We start from the raw sequence: 24,732 nt of genomic DNA, 5'->3' as shown, positions 1-24,732 counted from the left end.
AAAATCCCACCAGATATAACGTGAAACGATTCCCTTATTCTGGCATTTTTTGCGTTTAGAAACCTGGGATAACCCACTCGCTTCCATCTGTTTTGGGTGCGCTCTGTTTTAACCTTGAAGTCAAAGCTTTCCTTCACCTCCTCTTCTTGCCTCTCTCCTGCCAGCTCCTCTCCTACTGGAGCGGAGAGACCCTCCTGGTCTCAAACCCTCCTCGCTGGGGAATTAATCGCCCTCGCCCGCCCCCGCTCTCGGTTTTGTTCCCCTCGTGGGGAGCACAGGCGATCGGGACGAGCGAAGGCTCCGCCACCGCGGTCACCCCCGCGACGCCCCCAGCCTCCCTTTCCGAACTGCCAGCCCACCTCCGCACCGCCGCCGCTGGCGCCGGCCGGGCCGGGAGGGGAGCGCGGGGCGGAGCGCGGGGCCGCGGGCGGGGCGGGGCGGGGGCGGGAGCGGGGGGAGCGGCGGGGACCGGCGCCTGTTGCCCCGAGAGAGTTAACGGTGCGGGGAAACTCGCTCGCCGCTCCTCCGCCCGTGCTGGGCTCTTGGCAACCGGGGCGCCGCGCATGTGGGACCGCCGGGCGCCGCCGCCCCCCGGCCGGGCCCCGCGTCCCCCTCCCCGCCCCGGACAAGGCGTTTAACGTGCCCAGGCGTGAAGTATGGCATGCAAAGATGGTTTCTGCCAAGGAGCCAGCCATCGCCATGTCCTCGGGTCTCTCCATCGCCCTCCTGCACTGCCTTTGCCTGGCGACCTGGTGAGTACCCCGGCGGCGGCGCCGGGGGCCCCGGGCGGCCGGTCCGCTGCCGCTGCTCCCCGCGGGCTCCCGGCGGCTCCGCTCACCCGCTCCCTCTTTGCCTCGCAGTCTCACCGGGCCGCCAGGGCAGATCAAAAAAGAAGAGAAATTGTGGCCGGAGAATTTCACCAGCATCCTGAACAGCCTCCTGGATGGCTATGACAACCGGCTGCGACCGGGATTTGGGGGTACGGTGGCGGCGCGGTGCCGGCGGCGGGCGGGGGGTCGCTGGGCACGGGCAGGGGACGCAGCGCTCAGCGCTCGGACCGACCAGTTACTGACCGTAACCGTGGGGGTGTGTCCCCACTCCCTGCTCCGGGGTCTGAGCCCTCCGAAAAGGGCCGGCAGCGAGGCAGTGCCTGGCCCGAAAGCCCGGGGGGTGCTGCGCAGTCCCGGCCGTGGGGGCCCCGCTGGGGCGGTCCCGGGCTCAGCCCCCGCTTTGCTGCTCTGCCCACATCCCGGGCTCAGGCTGCTGCGCTGAAGGAAAAACAAGCCCTGAAGCCGGTGTGCGTCGGCTTGATGGGGATGGAGGGACCTGTATAACACCCAGATTCTTCTCGTTGTTGGCAGTTTTTGACCCGTAAATGCCGCGATCGGGTCCTAATAGAAACAAGTATACTTTTACCAGCCTAGGAGGTTAGGACTGATGGATTGTCCCACTAGTTAGGGAAAATAAGAGCTCAGGTGCCTGAGCACACCAGTTCTTTACCACAGTTGCTGAAATTCCAGCTTTGATTTAGAAGTAGTAGACTTCATTGCTGTATAGGAATGAGATGTGGCGGAGTTTCAAATTTGCCTTCACCTGTTCTCTGCGTGTGGGGGTTTTGGGCCTCTTCCTTTCCCTAGGCTGTTAAGATGCAGTTTTGTGATGCTGAAGAAGCAGCCAGACTTGCTGTTCTTTATGATTTTGATGTTTTTGTGTAGGGACTTGGAATGAAAAATCATTAAGATGCAGGCAAAATAAAAGTTTATTTTGTAATCTGGAACGAAGATATTAAAAATGCAAATTTGAAAGTAAAAGTAATATAAAAAATATTTATAAATAAATGCTACAGCCCTTTTTATGATGCTCAAAGCTGTAACGAGGTTTTTATAGGCTGCTTCCAATACAGGATTGAATGAGATCCTTGCGTAGGTTTATGTTGCGAAATACTTTCTTCCTCCTCTGAAAGTACCTTCTCCATACATGTGATCCATCCACACTGACATGTATGCCAGCACATTCCCCACACGCCATATGCAGTGCTCACATGCATGATCGTGATTGTTATAAAGGACAACACCTGGCACCATGGACCACTCTTATTATTTTCAGTGTATGGAATAAATGAGGCCTTCTTAAGTTAGCTTACACATTAAGTGAGAAGGAAGCTAAATTTATTAACACCCGGAGGAGTCATTGGGAACTGATAGCCTTTTGCAATTTAGTCTTTGCAGAGAGGTTACAGACACTTCTGCACGCGTACAAGAGATGTGCTAAGTTTGGCATCGTTTTAGGTTGAATGCCAACTAATCAGTCATCTAGCAAAGATGCTTTATGAGCATTATCAGATTTCCAAAATTAAACAACTACTAAATATGTAATATATGTTGATTTTTATTTTAATACAGTTGTCCTTTGCAGGATGTTTTGCAAGAGTAGATATTTTTCCCCTGTAAATGTGGCAGACTTTCAGAAAAATGCAGTCAAGGAGAAAAAGTTCATTGTATCTTCTTGAACTTTCATATTGGCAATATTGAAGTAAATGAGAGAGAGAGAGGAAAAAACTCTCAGATTTCAGCCTGGGGAAAACACTTCTGGGTCAATATTTCACAAAATGGATATTATTTTGCTTCTTCCTTCCTCATAACCATGTCTATGGTTTATGTTTAAACCACTCATCTCTGAATTTTGAACTTTTAAGTAAAACATGAGGAAAAAATGTTTTGTTTTTAAAAATTATGCTTGCCTCGCTAGCTTCTTACAGCAAAAATTACCTACACCTGATTTGAGAAGAAAAACTTTGGATAAAAAAAAAAATCAAACAACAAAACCAACCAAAGAAAGAAATTTCTGTAATTGATCAGATTTCACTTTTTGACGTTGCTCAGAGTAATAACTACAGACTATTTATTGAAATATAGAATATCAACACCAACTTTTACCTATATTTTGGGTTTTTTTTTTCTGATAAATCTTTATGACGAATGGGATTTGCATCTTAAAAGTGGGTCACTCGCTAGTTTATACCATTGCAAACAAAATGTCAGAGGGGATGGGAGTATTTAGAGATGGAAAGCATAGTGTGTTTTGGTAACGTTAAAGCTACATCCCTTTCTGATGAACAGCGGAATACTTATTTTTGTTTTCTTCTTGAAGCTGATTCACCATCTAGTTTTCACATGGCCTGAAATGAAATGAAGGTTTTATTTTAAGAACAAAAGGCCTCACAGAGGACTAACTGATTTTAAACTTCAAATTGATGAAAATGTTTCTAATTCTGGCACAAATTATGTTTAAAATCAGGCTTGGAGAGGTAGCCAAATTCTGAATTTTACTGGCATATTCCAGAGTTACCACAAATAAAAATACATGAAGATAATTCACATGCAGAGTGAAGTAGAAAATATTTGATTTTGGAAATTTCCTACAACTGGATCAAAAGTCTCCATACTATCGTTAATTTACACAATATTTGGTAGTTATGAAGGAGAAGTTAAACCCTCATCATGCTTACAAATGTGGATATGGTCTCCCAGGAGAGTTGTGAACCCCAGGAGAGTATGTGGAAGCTTCTCTTGGTGGTGCTTGTGCAGGAGCATGGCATATGTTGAGGGTTAATAGCAGAATGAAGTTCCCCATGTCATTGGATTGACACCTTGCATTATAAAATCACTTTATTAAATGAATTTTATAAACTATAAAAGTTGCTTTCACCTTACTAGGCACTGTGAGGCTTGGTAGTGTGATAAACAAAACCAGAAGAGTTTATTAAAAAGGTTAGTAGAGACCATTTATGTGAAAGTTCCCATTAAGTTGGGGCAGGGGGGAAAGTCTAAAGAGCGAAGCAAAGAAATGTCACCTAGAAATTGAATGAAGTAAAGCAGGATGGGCAGTTTCATGTATGAAAGGAAAAAAAAAACCTGCAGCTGCTGTCAGGAAGACTTTAAATGCATAAGCGTTTTGAATTTGAGTAGATGGAAGGTATTTAGGGACTAATGAGTAAAGTAATGCTGTATGATGTTTGAAAATAGTGTGATGGAAATGAAGTTAGTTCATTCCCTACACTGTATGCTCTGTTTTAACATATCCTGAATTTCAGCATGCAGTTTATAATCCAAGTGGGTTTCCTGGTCAAAACCACTCTATAAACACAGTGTTTTTACAGAGGCTGCTTGTAGTTCATTAATTAAAATCATCATCTGCTGGAAAACTTCAAAAGTACTACCTTAGTACTATTTTGATTCAGCCGTAAAAGTCTGAAGTAAAACCCTGTCTCCAGTTTTCATCTGATTTAAAAAATTTTGTGTATTACATGAAGAAAAATGATAGAAAGCTGTATTTTCTCTGAAAATCACCTTATTACTTTTCTGTCACTAGTTTCAAAGTGACAGTAGAAGCCCAAAGTCTTTGAAAGGAGCATTATTCACTTGAAGTAAAAGGCCTATGTCTGATTTGCCATTTGAAACCCTTGCATGGTTTCAGACTTTACCTGAGCAACTCTTGATGTTAGCGAGGGCCTGCAAGGGCTGATTCAAACCTGTATTGGATGGTAACTTTAAAAAGTGTAATTGTGTCTTTGAAATTTTCATGATACAGTAACTAATCACACTTAAACCTGGACTTACGGATGTAGGAAGGAATAAGAAGATTGAAGCTGGTGAGGGTGACAGCACTGTGTGCTGCCATGTATCTGCTAATTTCAATGAACTATGCCTTTCAGAGAACATCTAATCTCTGGTGTCTTGCTCTTAATGGCCAATTGTATGGCCAGACTGAAGAAAGAAAGTGGTGTATGACTTGCCTCCTGCCCAAGGTTCTTAGGTTGACTGTTGAAACCCCCTGACCACAAGCTGCTGGCATCGCCCACAGCCCGTTACTGGCGTGTGGTCGTGTGGTTGCCATCATTTGGTGACAGCTGGAGCCCTCTCCCTTCCTGAGTTCTGTTCATTTGTGTCAGGTGGAATCTGGCATAAGTTTTGAATCTCACTATCAACTACTGGTGTTAGCTCTGTGGCTTTCTCTTTGGAAATTGCCACATACACTGCTGACTCCTGAACAGAAGGAACAGGACTGTGTCCATTCATTTCCCTTTTTCTCTTCTTCCTCCTTTTGTATTCTTTCTAATGATCTTGTAACTGGGGAAGTGCAGCTGAGTACTTGGTGGAAATAAATATGCTGGCCATTGTCTCCCTGAGGAAGGGTAGGAGAAGGATTCTCTGCCCCATCTAGTCTGTGTGTTCAGCTGATGAACAGCATTTCTGAAGAGTTTCATTTCCTGTCTATGCAGGACTTTAGTCAGAAAATAAACACAGAATACATTTGAAGAGCAAAGGCAATTTTCTGTTTTTAGAGAAAACAAAAATATCTACATGATTATTTGCTCTTACTAGGAACTCAAGCGTACCTTAAAGGTTCCATTACTCAGCATAATAGATATTATAATTTATCTTTACTATTTAGATTGCGAATGAACTTGAAGTGAGCACTGGAAAGTGAAGCGGGTAATTTTTTTTTTTTCCGGCAGTTGTCCATTCTTTCTCAGCTGGTGAGAGTTGATGACTCAAAGCTTAACAGGATATGGTGTTAGATACCTGTAGGTGACAGATTTGAATTTGGCCTGTTAGTAATGCTTGAAGTCATTACCATCTGTCTGTTGTTCAGTGATCTGTATAAAATTAGCTGATATTCTTAGTCCAGTTCTTAGTAGACAGGTGTCCACATCATGAAAACTGGCACTGGTATCAGGCTTATTGGCTGTCTCAGCAGAGATGATTTGCTGATAAATAGGCAAAGAAACAGTAATCTCCTAATTTCTGAGGTATACTTTTCCCTTTTCAGGTTCAGACATGCTGATGGATGAACATACATAGAGGCAAAGGTTATTGTGTGGTGCTGTGTTTGTTGCATTGTCTTTTGGTAGAGAATGTAGCCCAAGTGCTTGAATCCTGCATTAATTTTTTAAAAATGCCCTACCTAGTTCTGGCTTCTGGACAGAATTCTTACATATAGCAGGTGTCCTTAGCTGTTCTTTCTGATAGAATGAAACAAGAGAACATGTTTCATATGCTGGGGTTTTTTTTTCTTTTTTTCCCTCACTTAAAAAATGTCAACCCTATTCAGGCAGCAAGAATTTGGAAAGAGCACCAAATCTTTCACATATAGTTATATTTAAAAGAAATCTGTAGCAACTACTTTTTTTTTTTTTTTTTATAATGTAGCCGTAGGAACTGATGTAATAAGATTTTATGTGGTTTATATATTATATCCAGGGATTGAGCTCATAATAGCAGCAATAACTGCACAGCATTTAAATTGTACTTTGTATGTTGAAACTGTTGTACAGACTTGTTTGTTAATGTTTCTGATTAGTTGTGGGACCCTTGATGGCAAAATTTGCAATATACAGAAAGCCTGTGCAGGATTTGAGTGTTTACATACAGCGGAGATCTCTGCAGTGACAGTTGCCTATGGAGACGCAGAGATAATGGAGCCCGAAGTCTTTCACTGGGAGCTGTGCTGCAGTTCAACCCATATGTTGACATAAAATGCATGGGAGAGCTCTCTTATGTTCCTCTTCCCAGGACTAGGGCCTGGCATCACTTCTTCAGCCCACATGTAACATCTATAACACTGAACTATTCTGGCTTTTTGCAGGGGTTGCTTTTAATCCTGCCTGAGCTTCTTTAAAGTATATTATCTTGCAAGCAGTGATTCAGACTTAACTGTTCCCACTGCAGTGTGTAGGACTCTCCTCCTATTTCATTGACATAAAAATACACACCAGTATGATATAAATAGTTCTTCAGCATTCCTGAAGATTTATGGTGGATAGATACTTTGTGAAGATCCATTGAGGGGTAAACCCGAATGGTCATATTTAAAGTTAATTGGCCTTCTTACAACTCACTGCATTTTATTGCCAGTAATAGAGCGTTAAGGATTCTAATAGGATCTTCTGCTTGCAGAGCCTGAGTTGATTAAGTGGTGCAACACATTCGTTTTGGAGGGCTGCTTAAATCACCAGTAAAAGTAGGTTAGGTGACTACAGATCACCTCCTCGTTGACAGGAATTCCCACGATTAATAATAGTTTAAAAAAGAAGCAGCAGCATGACTCACTATTTATACCCCCACTATTGTTACCAACTGGAGTTATGTTTTCTCCTAGAACAAGAACAAGAGATAGGTATTGGTGTCGCCATAGATACTCCTGGGTTGGCATTAAGTACTGGGATGTGCTGGAAAATCCAAGATTTGTCATTTCACAACTGTTAAGGCCAATGTAGGTGGAAGATGTGGAGTATGAAAGGGCTGCAATTGGAGAGAAAGCATTAAGGAGATAATCAACTTCACTCTCTTTGCTCATACCAGACACTGAACTGTTTGACCAAGGTTTTGGCTGCAAAGCAAGGATTTGTATGTCCGTACTAGCTGGATAACTGTTATGATATCTAAAGTATTTCTGGATCCGCATTCTTCTGCCATTTTCTAGTTCAATAAGATGTGATTTTTACATCTGTTTTGTCACTCTTCTGCCATCAATGTTGGACTAGCATCTAGAAGTAGACACTATTTTGTGGCCTCATAATTGTTGGAGAGTTCCTACTTCCTTCTTTCTCATGGCTCATACTAATAAATATTTGAAAACAGAATAGCAGTTCCTGGAGAGTGAACTCAAACATAGTTTTATGTTTGTTTTCTTGTGCTGCTGCTATAGTATTTCTAATAGCATTAAGTTGTAGACTTGCTGATTTGGAGATTAGCTTCTTGATCTTAGTTTACCCCTTCTTTCTGAGAAACTCCAAAAAACAAAGTTGCAGAAGCCTCTGAATGGCTATTGTCCATGAAGCTGTAATGATTTAATAAAACAAAAGAAATCAATGTCTGAGGTAAAGCAGCTCATGCCTGTGGGAAAAATCTGTCCCTTTGCTCAATTTGGTATGATTGTAAAATTACAGTGTTCTGTGAGCTAAAGAAAAGAATATAGCATCAGAGGAAAAACATTTAAAGGTTTGGGGTTTATTTAGGGACTATTCCTATTTAGTTTCTTAGAACTAACAAGTAAAGCAGTTCCTGAACAGAATTCAGGGACTTGTCTCTGTTACTCAATAATAAGGGAATACTGAATATTGGCCTCTGTTCCTGAAAGGGATTCTTGCAGGAACTGAGTGCAATATTCAGTATTCTCTTACTATTGAATAACAAAGACTAATTCCTGTATTTTCCTTACTAAAGCTATGTGGGAAAATGATTTTTTCATTTCTGTAGAACTGATTTCAGAAATATTTCAAGTTCAAATGAAATAAATATTTATATATTTAAACCAACCCTTGATAAACTGTAATAGTGTGTTTATGGGAGATCAGTTGTAATTGAATCTCTTCTATTCCTACATACAAGTATGACTGGGCTTTTCTCTCCTGTCTTCTAGCACTGTAGATAAATGTCTTCACTTCTAATCTCTTGGAGCTCTTCTCTCCAGAAAATAATATCTTCAGGAAATGTCATTGGACTATGTTGTCAGTTAAATGAGTGATCTAAACACTCACGGATTTCCTTCACCGACGAACACTTTGTTATTTGTAGAAAAGGGAGCAGCTTCCATTTGACATGTTTAGAGAGCAACCCATTGCAAAACAAATGACATGGTCTGAAAGTGTGTTATCTGGAACTTGGGAGTTGCTTCTTAAAACCTTTTCGAGACAAACATGCAAACTATGCAACTTTCCAGGGACCTCTGAGCTACCAACTGTTGTACAGTGGAATTTCTTTAGAATTATTTTGAAAAAATGCCCGTCTGTGGAACTTAGCTTCCAGTAAAGTAATCTTTTTGACATTTAGCGGAAAAATTCTTAGCTATTCTTGTCTAAATAATTTGCAGATTCTGTAGTAAAATAATTTTACATGGTTTTCTTTCACTTTTTTTTCACAGCTTGAGACTCATTCTAGATGTCGTAAGTTCAGGTTCCCTGTTTTCCCATTGCTTACTTATTTTTTTATCTTTACCATTTGATTCAAAGTGACATTTGTGAAGAATGATTTTTTTTAAATTTTTTTTTTCTTTTCAAGTGGGGCATATTCTTCTGCTGCTAACTCTGTTGAGTCTTTCCTCCTTTCAGTTTTGGATTGCAAATACTATGATAAAGCCTGAATTATCAGACTTGAGCCTCTTATCCTCTTTAGTAATTTGAGTTGTAGGGGTTTAGAAGCTGGTTGTGAATTTGTAGATCATGCATGTTTTTTCAAACAGATACTGTTTGGTAAGACCTTCAGTAGATTTTTAAAAAATTTATGATGTGAGTTAATTACCTGAATTAAACTGTTAGCTAATGCTTTGATGACAGAATCATCGTAATTATCAGCTGATAATTATTAGCAACTTTCTAGCCCTTTACATTAGGAAGAGACCTAAATCCCAGTGAAATTAGTGCATGTATTCTTTGGTTTAAGAGGAAGTGTAGAGTGTGCTGTAGAGTGGTTGCCCATCTAAAATTTCAAGGTAGTAAAGGAAATTATACATTAAAATGAAACTGTTTTCTCTGGTGGTTGATTTGCTGTGCACAGCTGTGTGAGTGCAAAACCTCCACTCAGTGCACTGTTTTTAACAGTGTCCTAAGTATCATTAGGTCTTTCAAGACAGGCTTTGTAGCAGAATGCAGATCTTGGTTCAAACCCTCAAAAATGCTTAGACCTCCAACTTTTATTTTGGATATTAGTATTAAAGCACTTAAGTACATCTCAGGATATGGATTCAGTTCTTGATCCTGCAATACTAAATTGCTCAGTGCATGGCATGCTAATGTCTGTAGTCCAGTTATTACCAGTAGGTCCAAATATTACTAATAAACGCTTTGAGGAATGGGGTTTTCTTAGATTCATTGCTTGCTGTTAAGTAGAATGGTGTTTTTAGTGAGCTTTTTAATTTTTTGGCATCAATTTTCTTAGCTGTTGAGTCAACATTGGTTTTCTGAATGGGGATTTGCATGGAAATGCTGCTTTTGATTAACTTATGTGGTAAAGGTAATTGAGCAGTGCTTCTTATTTGAGACTTATCTGAATTGACCTCTGTTTGCATTTTGCTCTTGCTCATCCACAGAACCCTGAAAGCTGTAACTGTTCACACGCCAGGATCATTTATGGGAATTGTTGACCTGCAAAATTCAAATTTTCTTGCTCACTTCCTTTTCATACATTAGGTCCTGTTACTGAAGTCAAAACAGATATATATGTCACCAGTTTTGGACCTGTTTCTGATGTAGAAATGGTATGTATTTCTGGGATTAAAATGCCATTTCCTGGTTCTGAGAAACCATTAGCTGCAGTAGGAGTGGATGCTTCATCTGTACTGTTCTGTCAATCATGCAAATTAGGCAAGATTAGTAACAGCTTAATTTACAGGTTATAATTAGATACATCAGGCCTGATTCTGGTCACACTTTCAGTGGGTTTTGGCTGGCTTAAGAAATTCACTTCATAGGATTTAAAACAGATTTTCACGGCACAGAGGCAGAATCCGGCCTTGCAGGGAGTGTCTAAGTCACTCTGTTGTGGGGAAAATGTGCAATATCTTTGAAATTGCTTTTCGTTTCTGAAACTTGTGTTATTCTCAGGTGAATAATAATGGCATCACTTCACAAATACTTGTTGATGTTTTCATTTCAGATGAATGCCCTTTGCTGATCTTTGTGCTTCTTTAAGCATCACTTTCAGCAAATGTTTGTCTGATAAGAGTTTTCATAAGTATCTGCAGAAGTTAAACGTATGCGTGACATGCATGAAATAGTAACAGAGGAGAAATATTACATTTGCATGTTCTGTTATTTGTGCCTGAATGGCTTTTGCTTTCAAGGTCAAATCCAGCAAAACTCTCATCAACTTCTAAAATACAGTGATATACCCTTAAATCATACAGCAGTTGATCTTTTTATAACATATTCAAGAAATCCCATGGAAATAACACCAGCCATATGTGCTGAACTGAAATTCTTCATGGAAAAAGCCATTTCAGGGTAGTAATTGTCTTCCCATATAGTGCCGTAGTTCACTTTATGGTGCACCTGATTTACTTCTATTATGTGGAAAGGTATGTGATAGCAAGGTATTTTTATAAAGGCTACATTCGTGACAGCAGTCTCACGTTGAAAAGCCCCTTCATTGGTTATCGTGTGCAGTATTATGCTTATCAGAGTGACAAGGGCTACAAGAATGTGGTGCCAAGGAAATCTAGTGATATGTGCCTCAAATCAATGAGGGCTGCATGACCTCTCTCAGGTTTCATTTTCATGGGAAGTTATTAGTTATATTGGAGCAGGCAAAAGTGAGAACATGGACTGAAGACAGGTGAGGAACTTTACAGCAGATATTTCCCCTTTCTTCATTAGGGATTTTTTAGGAGGCTATTTAGCAATACAGGAATTGTTTCTGGAATACTCTCTAGTTAATATATACATTAGTGACCCAATGTAATCTGAATGTGGCTGCACTCTTAAAACTTGCTGCAACAGTGAAGTGTGATTTGGTCTCAGTACAGGGGATGATCAGAATGTCTTTTTAGTTGCTTTTGTACCCATTTCCATTTTGTAATGAAAATGGTTGAAATCTTATATTACAAAATCTGTCATGTAGAAGCTAATAACAGAAACTGCTACTTATGAGCTATGAAGTCACCAGCAAGAAATGACACTAGAGGAGACACTTTTCATGGATTAACTGTAAACCACGGTGGAGGATACAGTCATGGAAAAGAAGACAGATATAATCCTAAGATGCATTGCACTAGTAGACATGCCTCCTTGCCAATGCAAATAGATACAGCCTTACAAGTAATTTAAATGGAAACATTATGCAGAAGAATTTGAAATTAAGTCAGAAAACTTAACAACAAAATCAAAACTGTAAGTTAGAAAGGACTTAAAGCTTCCCATGTGACCTTTTTCAATGTCACACGATAGTTTATTTTGTGAAATACTTTAGCTTCCCAAAATGAGAAATGCATTCTTTCATCCGTTCATTCACATATGATTTCTTATGATGTGCCTGTGTCTGCAGTTCTGCAGTTGTTTGCATGTTTTCTTTGGAACATCTGAGTGGCTTTTCTGAGAAAGTTAATGGGATAGTTACATACTTTAAAAAATATATATGTATATATGCAAATCTCTATATAATTTATTATCCGTGTTTTGTGGGCATGGCAAAGGACTTACTTGGCTTTTCTCAGTTAAAAGCTTACTTTCCTTGAGACGAAGTTAAGTTTGCTTTTCTAACTTTTAAATGGAACTAATTATTTGTCCTGGTATTTTCAATTTAGCTAGCAGCAGCCAATCTATGGATGTATTTCCTTTAAAAACCTGTTGACAATTCTTGTCAGAGAACATTTTGTTTCCAGTTATATGCTTGACTTCAAATTCTGTTGCTTGCTTCCTGCAACCTAATTAGGTTAATTATTCCTAAATGATTAAATGTGTAGCAGTATTGTTTACTAATGTAAGAAATTAAGCTATTAAGAAGCAGACAAGACACTTTAATTGGTGGAAAGATGTTTGTGTAGTGGACTTAGGATTTTCTTGTCTAATGGTTTCTTTGGTCCTGAGGGATTTCTTCTTTTACAGGAAACACACATGCAAATGTGATCTTTGTTTTTCTGCAATTTAATACAGGAATATACAATGGATGTCTTCTTTCGTCAGACATGGGTAGATAAAAGATTAAAATATGATGGCCCTATTGAAATTTTAAGACTAAACAACTTGATGGTTTCGAAGGTATGGACTCCTGACACTTTCTTCAGGAATGGGAAAAAGTCTGTTGCACATAATATGACAGCCCCAAATAAACTCTTCAGAATAATGAGAAATGGCACCATCCTGTACACAATGAGGTATCTAATGTGTTTGTTTGACTTCTTACAATTACTGTATGCAAAAGTTGTACTGCCTAGACAAAATGGCAACCAGAGACTATTTAATTTGTTCCATTATAGGCTTACAATAAGTGCAGAGTGTCCCATGAGATTAGTGGATTTTCCCATGGATGGTCATGCTTGTCCTCTCAAATTTGGGAGTTGTAAGTTGAAATTATGAAATTTCTTGTAACTACAGAATTTAAATAGTAGACGTAAATTTTGAGCAATTACTAGACTTTCTGAATATATACAGATATGTCTTGATATGCAATCCCTATGCAGACAAAACTCCTGTTAAGTTCCTTGGGACTTGCATTTAGGACCGCAAAAATTAAACCCAGAGAACTAAAAAGCAGGCGGTGATTCAGCTGTTACGTTAAACCCCACTATTCTGGATATGTGGTTGCTTGAAATACATAGTTTTTCTTGGTTCTTGGGGAGGAATTGGATACTCAGTGAAGTGAGAGATTATCTAGAGAAGACAAACTTGGCTTAAACCAGCAAGGTAAAAGACACCTAGGGCAGCAGGTTAGCTGACTTTCTCTACAGGTAGTGGAAGCACATTGGCATCTTAAGAAAGAGGTGTAGGTTATGTGCAGAGATGTAACTTGTAGTTGTAATTGTTGTTCTGCTGGCCTGTAAGAGGAGTCTGCATGGCAAGTTCAGACTAGATAACTTTTTAACTGGTGAGAAGAATCTTAGTGCAGATGACTCTCCTTTTCTGCTTTGAAGTCAGATGTAGATTTTTGAAAAATGTACAAACCTTGGATAGAAGGAACAGTTTGGGACATCTGCATAACAAACAAGAGAGGGTAGTTGTGTTTCCCTGATGTGAATCCAAAGCAGAGACCTCTGAGACCCCCTGGAGATGATTGGTGCACTCCATTAACTATCTTGTCATTCTTTTAAGCCTTCTTGGTCACTGACTTCTCTGCTTTAGACCCTCTGATGGCTGGACATTAATCTGTTTTCCTTGACCCCAGAGCTCTGAAGTCAGAAATGGCTGGAGAACCCTCAGAGATTTTCCATAGCATAAATTTAGCTTATACAGGTGGGTAGTCAACCTGAGCAGGGGTATTAAAGACACTGCTCTGATATGATTTTTCATCCCTGCCACAGTGAGACTGGAGACCAGGTGCGGCAAGATTTGTCTTTGGTATCAGCTGTATGATAGGGCTGCTTTGATAGTGGGGGCTCATCCGCAGTCATAGCTCTTCAGACAGAATCACCAGTCAGCAGGAATTGTGCTGAACCCTAGTCTGATACTTCCCACAGCGAAACTTGAAATAACATGTAGCCATTTCAAATGTAAGACTGATTTGATGCAATTTTAACAGGAGTTTGGACTGTGTAGGGATTGAATGCTAGCCCTAAGATATGTCTTTTGCATTAAATGTAAAATGTTTCTTTGTGTGTGCTTATTTTGGGGCTGTTGTGAATTTTTTACTGACCTCTGGTTTCTGGCAAATATTTTAAACAGAAGTTTAAAATATTGTAGTTTTTAGTGCAGTCATTCTTTTCTATAAAGAAATGTGCATCCAATCTTCAAATATATCCTCCCAAATATATCCTCCCAAATATATCCTCCCTCCTCTTTTTTTTCAGATTAGTATATTTTAACAGTAAAATTTCAGTTAGAAATTGCTAAAATAAAGACAAACTTTGCATGCCCAGTAAGGGCTGATCCAGAAGGGATTTGTGTTTAGTCTTCACATTCATATGTGAAGTGAATTTATGTGTGACACTTGACATATTTATTATGATCTTATTTATTCTACTCCGAGGGTGGCTTTTTGGGGGTAACTTAACATGAAGGGTATCTTCTGAAATTGTTCATGTGTGTTTTACTGTTTGGTTTCAGTAGGTTTGGCTTGGCTTCTTAGTAAGGCATGAGAAAAAGTTTTCTATTTATGCAAACTGATGCTGTGTTGTAGATGCTTATCCAAAGAGTGAAATGATTTATACCTGGACAAAAGGACCTGAGAAGTCAGTGGAAGTTCCTGAGGAGTCTTCCAGTTTAGTTCAGTATGACCTGCTTGGGCATACAGTATCCTCTGAAACTATTAAATCTATTACAGGTAGGAATCTCATCAGTAAAAATCAACTTGAGGTAAAACTAACCTGTAACATTGCCCAAAACTTTTTTCCTTTTTCTTCCTGTAAGTTATTCTACAGACTGTCATAGGGTATGTGTTAAGGGCTGATAGTGTAAATCTGAATTAGATTTCTGTCCTTGAGATTTACATTTACAGATTCATTACAGTAGATTGCGACAGTCTTTCAGAAAGCTGGAATGAGATCATTACTCCAAGGGACAAAATGAGCATTTAATCACTGCTTAAAATGCAGTTTGAAGAGTCAAGAGGATGCCTGGGTGAGGAAGTAATTTCTCAGCACTGTCTCCACGTTATGTGCAAAAGACTTCCTTTGTTTGGGAGTGCAAACAGCCCAGGATAGAAGAACAGCATACAGAATGGGTCATTAAAATCATAAAAACCCTCTAGTCAGATAAGGGTAGGCACAAATACATTAGTCACAATAGATACTTCTGCTGATTTGTGCTGTAAGAAATAAGGCAAATGGCAACTACAGGCATCCAAAATGAGTGAAGTATCACTGATGAGCAGTGTGGTGATAAACAAGCATATTCCCAAAATATTTTTAAAATTTGGAATAATTTTCTAAGCATCAGCAGGTTTGGGTGTTGTGAGATAGTCAAAATGAAACTAACAAAGCAAATATATTTGATGTATTGCTCTGTGGATGTTTTTACTCATAGATAAAATGGCATTTTGCAATTCACTAGAAATTTACTTTTCAGCATCTAGATTATTATGAGTTAACAAAAAAATGTCCTTGCTGTCCCTAAAGGCTCATTCTGTAGTGCTTTATTTAGACAGTTTATTGAGTTTATGGTAAAACTGCTTTTTTGGTCTGTTTGCTTAATATGAATGATGACATTTTAGATAAATTTAGAGTATTTTTAATCCTTCTCGATGATTTTTGCATTTGTTTCATTATCATAGCAGGGCTGACTTATAAACCTAGCAAAAAGCTGAGATGCTTGCATAACGTTTGATGCGTATCATTGTTCTTATTGTTTTATTCAGCAGGTAGGTACCACAATGTTATGGATACTATGGTAGGTAGATAATTTGTGTTTTGGGATTCTCTTCTTCAACAGCTGTCAAAAAGATTTTTAAAACCATGTCTATACTGTAAATTGTAATCCAGTATTAGCTGTATTATAGTATTTTTGATATCAGCTCCTGGATGGCACTGTAAGGACCTACTGTTTCTAGGATTGTTTAAAAAAACCTTTCATTCATTCTTGTTCTAAAGAAGATATCTTTGTGTACATGTTAAGTAATATGAATAACATCACCTTAAACAATCCTAGTTGAGAGTCTGAAACATTTATTCTGCAACACAGATTTCATACACAGAGAAATATTTTCTTTTTTTTTAGGTGAATATATTGTTATGACAGTTTATTTCCACCTCAGACGGAAAATGGGTTATTTTATGATTCAGACCTATATCCCATGCATTATGACCGTGATCCTCTCTCAAGTTTCATTTTGGATAAATAAGGAATCTGTTCCTGCTAGAACTGTATTTGGTAATTATTTCTTTTTTTACTTTTTCTTGTACTTGCTCTTTTAATAGCTCTCACTAGAATAGGGCTTTTTAGTTCCTTGGGGTATGCTCCATGCTGTTGCAGAAATAAGGGAATAATTTAAATTCACAGGAAATTTTGCTACTGATGTATGAAGAATGTTGTTATATGAATCCTTGGACTCTGAAGAGAAACTTGGACTATATAATCTGAAAGGTGGCTTTGTCACCTGTAGCAAATGACTGCTCAGCTCTAGGGATTCTACCTGCTTGAGGGAGCAAACTGGAAAGATCTTGCTCTGAGTAATACACTCAAGTCCTTAGTCTACATCCAGATCAGGTTTATCTTCCAGTGGACAGTAGTGTAAGTACTTGAACTCACACTTTATAGAATACTTGTAAAATAAATTGATTTGGAGTGTGAGATTTTCAAATGTCTTGTTATGAGGTATCTGTGTCATCAGTGGAAGCTTGCTATGAGTAAGGCTTAGATTCTGTTACTGTAATTTCATATTTAGTGCTCTTCTTTCCTTTCTGCCATTGCCATCATGAGAATGGATTACAAAAGCAAAATGATCACAAGATATTAAAATTGCCCTCATCAAAATGCAGCTTGAATGAGATGCTACAGTGAAAATAACAGAAAATCTTCTGTGGAAGACAAAGTGTAGGAATCTAAATGGAAATACGTTTCCTAACAAAGAAATAGGATAAAAACATTTTAAAAGCATTTATAGAACAATGTCTTGACTTCATAATGCACTGTAGTCTAAAGAAGGAAGAGAATGTTCTACTAAAAGTGTTTCTACAGACTGATAGATGCTGTCAAGAGTGATAGGAATTAATGTTTTTTAGTGATGGCCCATTCAAACATGTAACTGGAGTCAAAACACTGTATCACAAGTGAGACAAGGTTGATGTTTATAGGGAGAAATAACCTGTAAACCTATTAAGAACCCCACTAACTTTCAACTCAATTGTTACATTAGACAAACTGGTATATCACTTCATATGCCTTTGCAGTGGTGTTAAATAATGGTACTTTTTTGAATGGAGTATTGCTATAAACTGGAAATATAGAATTTGTATTTACAGAGCAAATGAGTTTTTTCATACAGAATATGGAGCAATAAATGTAATATGTGTAATTTCATGTATGTGAAGCTAAAAAAAAATAGTTTGGGCATCCACTAACTTACAGATAACTCACTAAAATGCATTTGATAGCAACTTACTGAAAATATGGCAGCGTCTTCCTAGTTTTGAGACAAATTATGACAGGGGCCCTGTTTTCCAAAGGTTTATTTTTAAAAGAGAAAAAGAGATAGGCAAGAGATAGGAAAGAAGCCATAATACTGCTCTGGTACCAGCTTTCTAGAGGAACTGTCAGAAGAGGCTAACCAAAAGATCGTTCCGTTGGACACTGCAGGATTAGGGAGAACTTGGCAAAGGTAACATGAAGGACTAAGGGACATCGGTCCATGATTTCTGCAGTCAGAGCTTCAGACACCTGTAATCTGGTGATTGTGGGAGAGTGGAAAGACAGCATTATTTTTAGAACAACTTTTAACCATATAAAAATATATTAATAGTATTTGAATATAAAAATTAATGTTAAAACTTAATGTCTATGTGCATCTTAAGTCAGAAGCTTGTCAATATTTAGCTTTGGATAAATACAGTGTATGTGCAAATACAATATTTTTACCAGAAGTTAATTCCCGACCCTGTAAATCCCTATGACATATATGGGCAGTTGTACTGGCAGCTCCAAGTCTTCCAGAAGAATGATTTAATAGGGAAAAATCTGATAAAGAGTGTCAGTAAACTATAATATTGTCACAGCCTCCCGTCTCATCCTTGTTTTTGCTTACTGTTTGGTCATTTATTTCACTTTATCATATTTTTACATTTATTAAACAAGTGCTTTTAGAAACAATTCAGACAAACTTTTGGCTTGAAGTGGACGAAGATCTGCTCAGGTCCTTAGAAAGGATAGGGCTAGACAGGGATGTGTCTCCTCCAGGGGAAAAAACAAACTCAAACAACTTTTCATAATTTATTCTTTTTCTAGGACTTAAACATTTTCAGTGGTGTGGTTTTCAACACCGTCCCACTGAAGAAGGTTTTGTGAGCTTGCATCTGTATTTTTTATCCTCTTGAAAACTCTGAGATATCCTTTGAGCTCTCATGACCTGGCTACTACTCTTTTTTTCATTTTTCTTCTTTAGTGGGAAGGATTGATTTCATGGTGACCAGTTCTCTGTATGGCAATGTGTAGGTGAAGCTTTTTTTAATCATATTACCTTGATGGAATGCCATCATTTAGCAAACAGGGATGTGGGGAATCTGTTGAAAAACGTATCCTTAATAAGCTTAAATTCTTCTGAGCTAAGAATTGCATCTTGAATTAGAATGGGTACAGTGTTGTTTTCATAAGAGTAAAAACATGTCTATTTGTAGTCACTCATCCTTGAGGTTATCATGCTAGGATTTATGCAGTGTTCACTACATTCTTGGGGTTTTACTTTTGTATGATATGGGATGTTTTTTTTGATGAAAACAGAGAAGAAAAGACCTCATTCATTTGTTTTAATACAGCATGTATTTGCATTTGAAGTACTACCATGAAGTGGCCATATTTTGAGTTCAGTGTTCATGCTTGCACACTTTTTAATTAAAGCTGTTCTTTCAGAAGATGAAATTCTAATTAAATTTCATTGGCTGTGAAAAAAGGTGATATTTTCTTAACTAACAGAGTTTTTAACATAATATTCTTCCTTAGCACCAAAACAATTTGTCATGATTTAATGGCTCCTGGATTACGAGTGTGATCAGAGGCACAGATGCAGGGTAATAGGTGGCATTCAGAACCCTTTACAGGAAAAGTCATGTTTTTGTTGCCATCTGAGGAGTATTCCCCAATTTAACAACTTAAATTTTATTCAAATGTTTAGAAAATAACTTGTAAAAAATTCTACTGAACTTGATGTGAAAAAAAAATGAAACAAAGGCTTCTGCGTTTTCTTCATGTGAACTTCAGATGATCTGCTGAAGCCATGGCTTCCTGTGCCTCCTTTAAAAAGTGGTTAACTGTGGGCTTGGCTGCTCATGGATATGTGATGGTTGCCATGACTTAGATCTAATGCAGTGTTCACAAGCAGCAGAGGAAGACTCACAAGTGATTTAAAATTCTTTGTTTGAAACTGCTTGCCAGTTCTTGCTTTGTTTTACTTTGATTCAACAGTTCTTTGGCTTTATTTTTTTTGAAGGAATAACCACAGTGTTGACAATGACGACACTGAGCATCAGTGCAAGACATTCACTGCCAAAAGTATCCTATGCTACTGCCATGGACTGGTTCATAGCGGTTTGCTTTGCCTTTGTGTTCTCTGCTCTTATTGAGTTTGCTGCTGTCAACTATTTTACTAACATTCAAATGGAAAAAGCCAAAAGGAAGACGGTAAAGTCCCTTCTTGAATTTCCAGTTGCTCCAGTACAAAGAAAAAGAAGTACAGAAGAGACATTCATGGTACGTTTTCAGCTTACACATTTTCTGTGTTTTTTGGTAGTGTTACTTGGTAAAAATTGGCCTTTAGCTTCTTCCCAGGTTCCCTTTGAGCTAATGATGCAGTGTACATCAGCTTAATGGAAGGCCAATACTACACTATATTCAATTATAAAAACCTGTAAAACATGATTCAGTTCTTATTTGCATTACTGAATAAACACAGGGGAGAGGTGGTTATGATGTCCATCCATACCTGCAGTCTCTTCTATGTTTATTTGTGTTTTGGTGAAGGTCAGTTAGGATGGGTACCTTGAGGAAACTTCATTTCCTTTTGCACTTTGATTCTGTATGGACTGATTATTAGGCCAAGATACTGCAGATTGTAAGGGCAGCATGTTATCTTATATAGCTAATGTCTTTAATGAATTAAAATATGTTAAAGCATTGCAGTTGTACCTTGGAGCACTTCCCTAAACATCACAGTTCTCCTTGCATTGGATATATTGCCTATCAAGAGCTTTCTTTCTTTATCAGTTACAATTTCAGGAATTTTTGAAGAATGCTGGATGGAAACTTTTTGCCTACTATAGATATCATTTTCATGTAATTTTTGTATCTTTGCACAGTAGTTCACCTCAATTCCTGATAAGTTTTTGGGGCTCTGTTTAACAAAATGCTTTCTTGCTTTCCTAGTGCTTTGGATTAAGTGTGACTTGTGTGGGAGCTGTTTTAGTGTGTGGACTAGTTAATAAGAGCTTGATCTCATTTCCAGTAGAGTTCACTGGTGATTACCCCTTCCTCCCTTTTCCCATTCCCAATAAGTGGTGCTTACTCTCTGCTACATCTATTCACGAGGCACACAGCTAACAGTCATTGCAGCACCTGTCCCAGCCGTGCAGTAGGCCAGTACTTCCCAGCTATGACTGACTCTTGGCAACACCACTCAAGAAGTGAGACGCTGACAGCAGCATTGTAATTGACTTACTCTTCCTGTCAGGCTGACTTTGTAATTTCCTTTGGCTGAGCCAGGATTTCAGAAGTGCTGTTTTAGACTAACTCTTGTTAATTTTGTCTTCTGTCTCTTTTAACATCTCGTTTGTCTCCTTCCCTATTCATCTTCTCATTTTTGCCTTCCCACCCCTTCCATTTTCTATTGCTGCTCAGCTGCTGTCCACCCACTTCCATTTTTCTTCCTCTTCTTTGCTCTCCTACTGTAGATACTGTTTTCAATCTCCTGGCTATGTTGTTCTGTTAGCTCCCATTTCTGCTTAAAAGGATAGATGTGCTCCTGAAGGGTTTGTTATTTGTCACTCCATTGGCTGCTGGCAAGAGACAGGAACTAAGAAATATGTTTATAGTAGCACGTAGTTCACCTTGTACACAGAGGTATTAGTGCTATGAGCTTATGCTAAGCTTCTTGACTGTGCAGCATGAAGTTTAGTAGAGTATCTTGGCTGCTCCTGAGGAGTGTTAGTAAATACTGCTTTTGGTGGTTGGTTTTATTTGCACGCATAGGAAAATAAATTACATAAGAACAGTTTAATCCTGGGTTTATTTATAAGATTTTATTTAAAACAATAGGAAAAACCAGTAGTTTTCTCAGGAAGGCGAATAAAACTGTTATTCTCATGGAGGCTTAAGAAAACTCTTTTGATTCATGGACTGAATTGCTTTAAGTTAGTAGTGTATAATGCTTAGCCATTTATACATATTTTGGAGAAATTTCTCTTTTCTCTTTTTCTTTCTGTTGTTGTTATTATTATTATTACTATTATTATTTTAAAAACAGCAGCAACATACACAGCTTCACCCAACCTGAAAGATAGATAAAATGAGATGTGAACAGTTCTATTCCACTGCTTAATTAATACTGCCGTGATAAATGTGGTAACGTTCTCACAGATTGGAAGATTTTAAAAGCACTCAAGGGAGCAATCTACTCAAGGGGTTACACATTAATGTTATGATTATGTAAGTGAGTGATAGTGTTGATTTTACCTTGAACAGTTATTTTTTTTCACGGCTTTCTCCCTAATTATGCTTATACTAAGACTTGAGACTGCTCTTCCAAGACAGCCGTACAAGGTGAGCCCACAGCTACTGTTACAAAGGCTTAACTACCATGCAATCCTTTCTGTGACTGGAGGATTACTTCTGGTCTCCTGCTGTGCAGAACAGAAGCTAGGATTACTTCTCTGATTCTCTAGAACCTAACATAGATGCTACACTCTGCTTTCCAACCTGACATGTAAAATACTCCTTGCTGTATTTTTCTTATAAGGACTAATCTAGAATTTTCTTTATTTCTTATTATTATGTATTATATTATCTTTTATTATTATTATATTATTTCTTTATTCCTTATTATGAATCTGATTTTTTGTTCTGCACATATACTGTCTAGTCAGTGCTGATTTACTAGAGATAATGAAATCTCAGATTCCTTGGTACTGAGATTGGTGGTGAGTTTGTGGTGCACAAAGAATGCAGGACAGTAGCTGGGCTGCAGCATGTCATCTGTAAGCAGTGTTTCTTAATGTAAATCTACATATTTATTCTCCATAGATAAATGATAGGCTTGATTTCTTGACCCAGTTAGTGTTTAAAAAAATTTCTGTACTATACTGGCACTATTGTGATAGAAATTCTGTTGATAGCAGTACAATTGCCAGAGCTCAAGGAAAAGTTGTGTTTTAAACTTGAAACTTTTTTCAAACAGACTTTGCCTATAATACTAAATTTGCTAGTCTCCCAAAATTAAAGATTTTCACTTAGCCCAGGGAGGAAGTGTCTGCTAATTGGGAAAGAAGATGACTGAACACAGTTCTTTCTGTTGTATATCTCACCATTTGCAACCTGATTGGATCTTCTACTAATTGGCGGGGGGAAATCTCTGTGTTAAGCCTATTAGACCTATACTTCAGCCTGCCTTGGAGTGGCTTACAGGTGTGTCTGCCTGCTTTTTTTGCAAGTGAGGTGCCATCTGTATAGGTCCCCTGAAAAATTACAGAACAGTTGAGGTTGTTAAGGAAAACAAATACGGTGATATTATACTTTTAAATAAGGGTTTTATGAGCTGTTGATTCTGCATTATTAACTGGATGGTTTCATGCATTTGACCTTTTTTTTCCCTCAAGTAACCTGGGGGGATTGTCCTTGAAGGATTCTGTGAGGGAGCAAGTTGGGTTATGAAACTTGATTAGCTATGGAACATGAAGATTTTTCTATCTGATAATATTAGAAATTAGGCATAATAATAGTAAACTTCGGTAAAATAAAGATAAATTGCACATTATTAGAAGTCCTTTTTTTGACAGGAAACCCACAGAAATAAAGTGGGTTTTCTGTATTGAATCAGTTCATATAATATTACTCATGCTAATTAGAATTTTTAGTGGTGGGTTATTTTTCTCTTCTCAGTCAAAACCACTTTTTTTAGTTGTCTTGGATCAGAGGCAACTCCTATCATTTATCATTATGATCAAATGATTTGGATATATTATTTCACATTATATATTTCTTCACTAGAACCAATAAATCTTTACTGTAGCCAATGTGGGCTATCTGCTTTTCTAAGTTATTCTCTTATGTAGTTATATTTACTTTTTTGCAGCTAGATGATGGGTGTGACTGATGCATACACTGATTAAAGTAAGCATTAAATGCAGTTCAGAGGCTAGCTAAGTAGTCTGAACTGTGTCAGTTCCAACAAAAAATCATGGCATCAAGCTAATTTACTGGGCTGAGGGTGGCAAGAGCAAGCCTCCAATAGCTGCAGATGCAGTGCATGTTCCTTTATCACTTGATTTGACTTTAGCCATGATAATCTTCAATATTTTTTAATACTCCTTCCCCTCCCTACCCCGTTTCAACTCTTCTTGATGTCTTTAACTTCTTGATACAAAGTTAATGTGTTTCAATAAGGAGTGCAGGTCTGCAGTAGACATCCCAGGAGTAGGATCCAAGCTTTTTTGAGGTCTCCCTTGAGTTTACAAGGGACTTGGACAGACTTTCTATCAGGCACAGCAGGATAGCACTGAAATATGTCTAAGCCAAGAGAGGTAGGTTACACCATGGTTACCTGTGATTTCCTTGTTTTGGGAGCAAGTTAAAATGTTTTCTGGTTAGAGGGAATGAACCTATCCCTAAATGTTCTGAACTACTTTCTTTAGTATAAGCAGAAATGTTGCTGCAAGTCAATGTGTGATGGAAATGAATGATTTATAGTTTGTTATTGGACTCCTGAGTCTATTTTTATGCTTCTGTACTATTTCCTTTTTACTGTATTCCTATGAAGTTTATTTTTAAAGACCTACCCAGTTTTGGAAATGAAGAATGCTAGTGAAAAGTAGTCTTCAAAAAATAGACTCCTAAACACTGGTAACATGAGCTTCAACCTCAGCTGTTTGTTAAAAGGGTGCAAAACTTGGGAAAAATCAGGTCAGACTCAAAAAAGCCCTTTTGAATGGAATTATTTCTTCAAACTCAGTCACAAGTAGCTTGTAACTGTCGATTTTCTTCCTCTTTTCTGAAGACAGTTACATGTCATCTTGTCTTCAGCAAGCCCTGTAGCATCTAATGGGGGAGCTCGGGGGTCAAGCTCTTCACTGCCATGTAGGCACACACTCCTCTCCTTGCTTGGGTGGTATGTGACTGGCATCCACCTCGCAAGTTTACAAGAAATGTTGTCATGTGGACAACACGCTGCT

At 38.4% G+C, this 24,732-nt stretch overlaps 1 protein-coding gene across 1 annotated transcript in view; it reads left to right on the top strand.

Moving 5' to 3' along the window:
* Nucleotides 1–481: 481 nt before the first annotated feature.
* GABRA4 (gamma-aminobutyric acid type A receptor subunit alpha4) overlaps nt 482–24,732 on the top strand; it is a 44,029-nt gene continuing 19,778 nt past the window's right edge. The window contains exons 1-8 of the mRNA XM_048303374.1: nt 482–752; nt 861–979; nt 10,190–10,257; nt 12,650–12,870; nt 12,973–13,055; nt 14,829–14,972; nt 16,364–16,516; nt 19,785–20,044. Of these exons, the coding sequence (XP_048159331.1) occupies nt 670–752; nt 861–979; nt 10,190–10,257; nt 12,650–12,870; nt 12,973–13,055; nt 14,829–14,972; nt 16,364–16,516; nt 19,785–20,044 (1,131 nt within the window). The 5' untranslated portion in view covers nt 482–669. The remainder of the gene's footprint in view (nt 753–860; nt 980–10,189; nt 10,258–12,649; nt 12,871–12,972; nt 13,056–14,828; nt 14,973–16,363; nt 16,517–19,784; nt 20,045–24,732) is intronic.

This window comes from Corvus hawaiiensis, chromosome 5 (genome assembly GCF_020740725.1).
Source record: "Corvus hawaiiensis isolate bCorHaw1 chromosome 5, bCorHaw1.pri.cur, whole genome shotgun sequence".
Lineage (NCBI taxonomy): Eukaryota > Metazoa > Chordata > Aves > Passeriformes > Corvidae > Corvus > Corvus hawaiiensis.
Note: the sequence above shows the minus strand (reverse complement) of the source record. Positions and strands in the feature narration are given on the sequence as shown.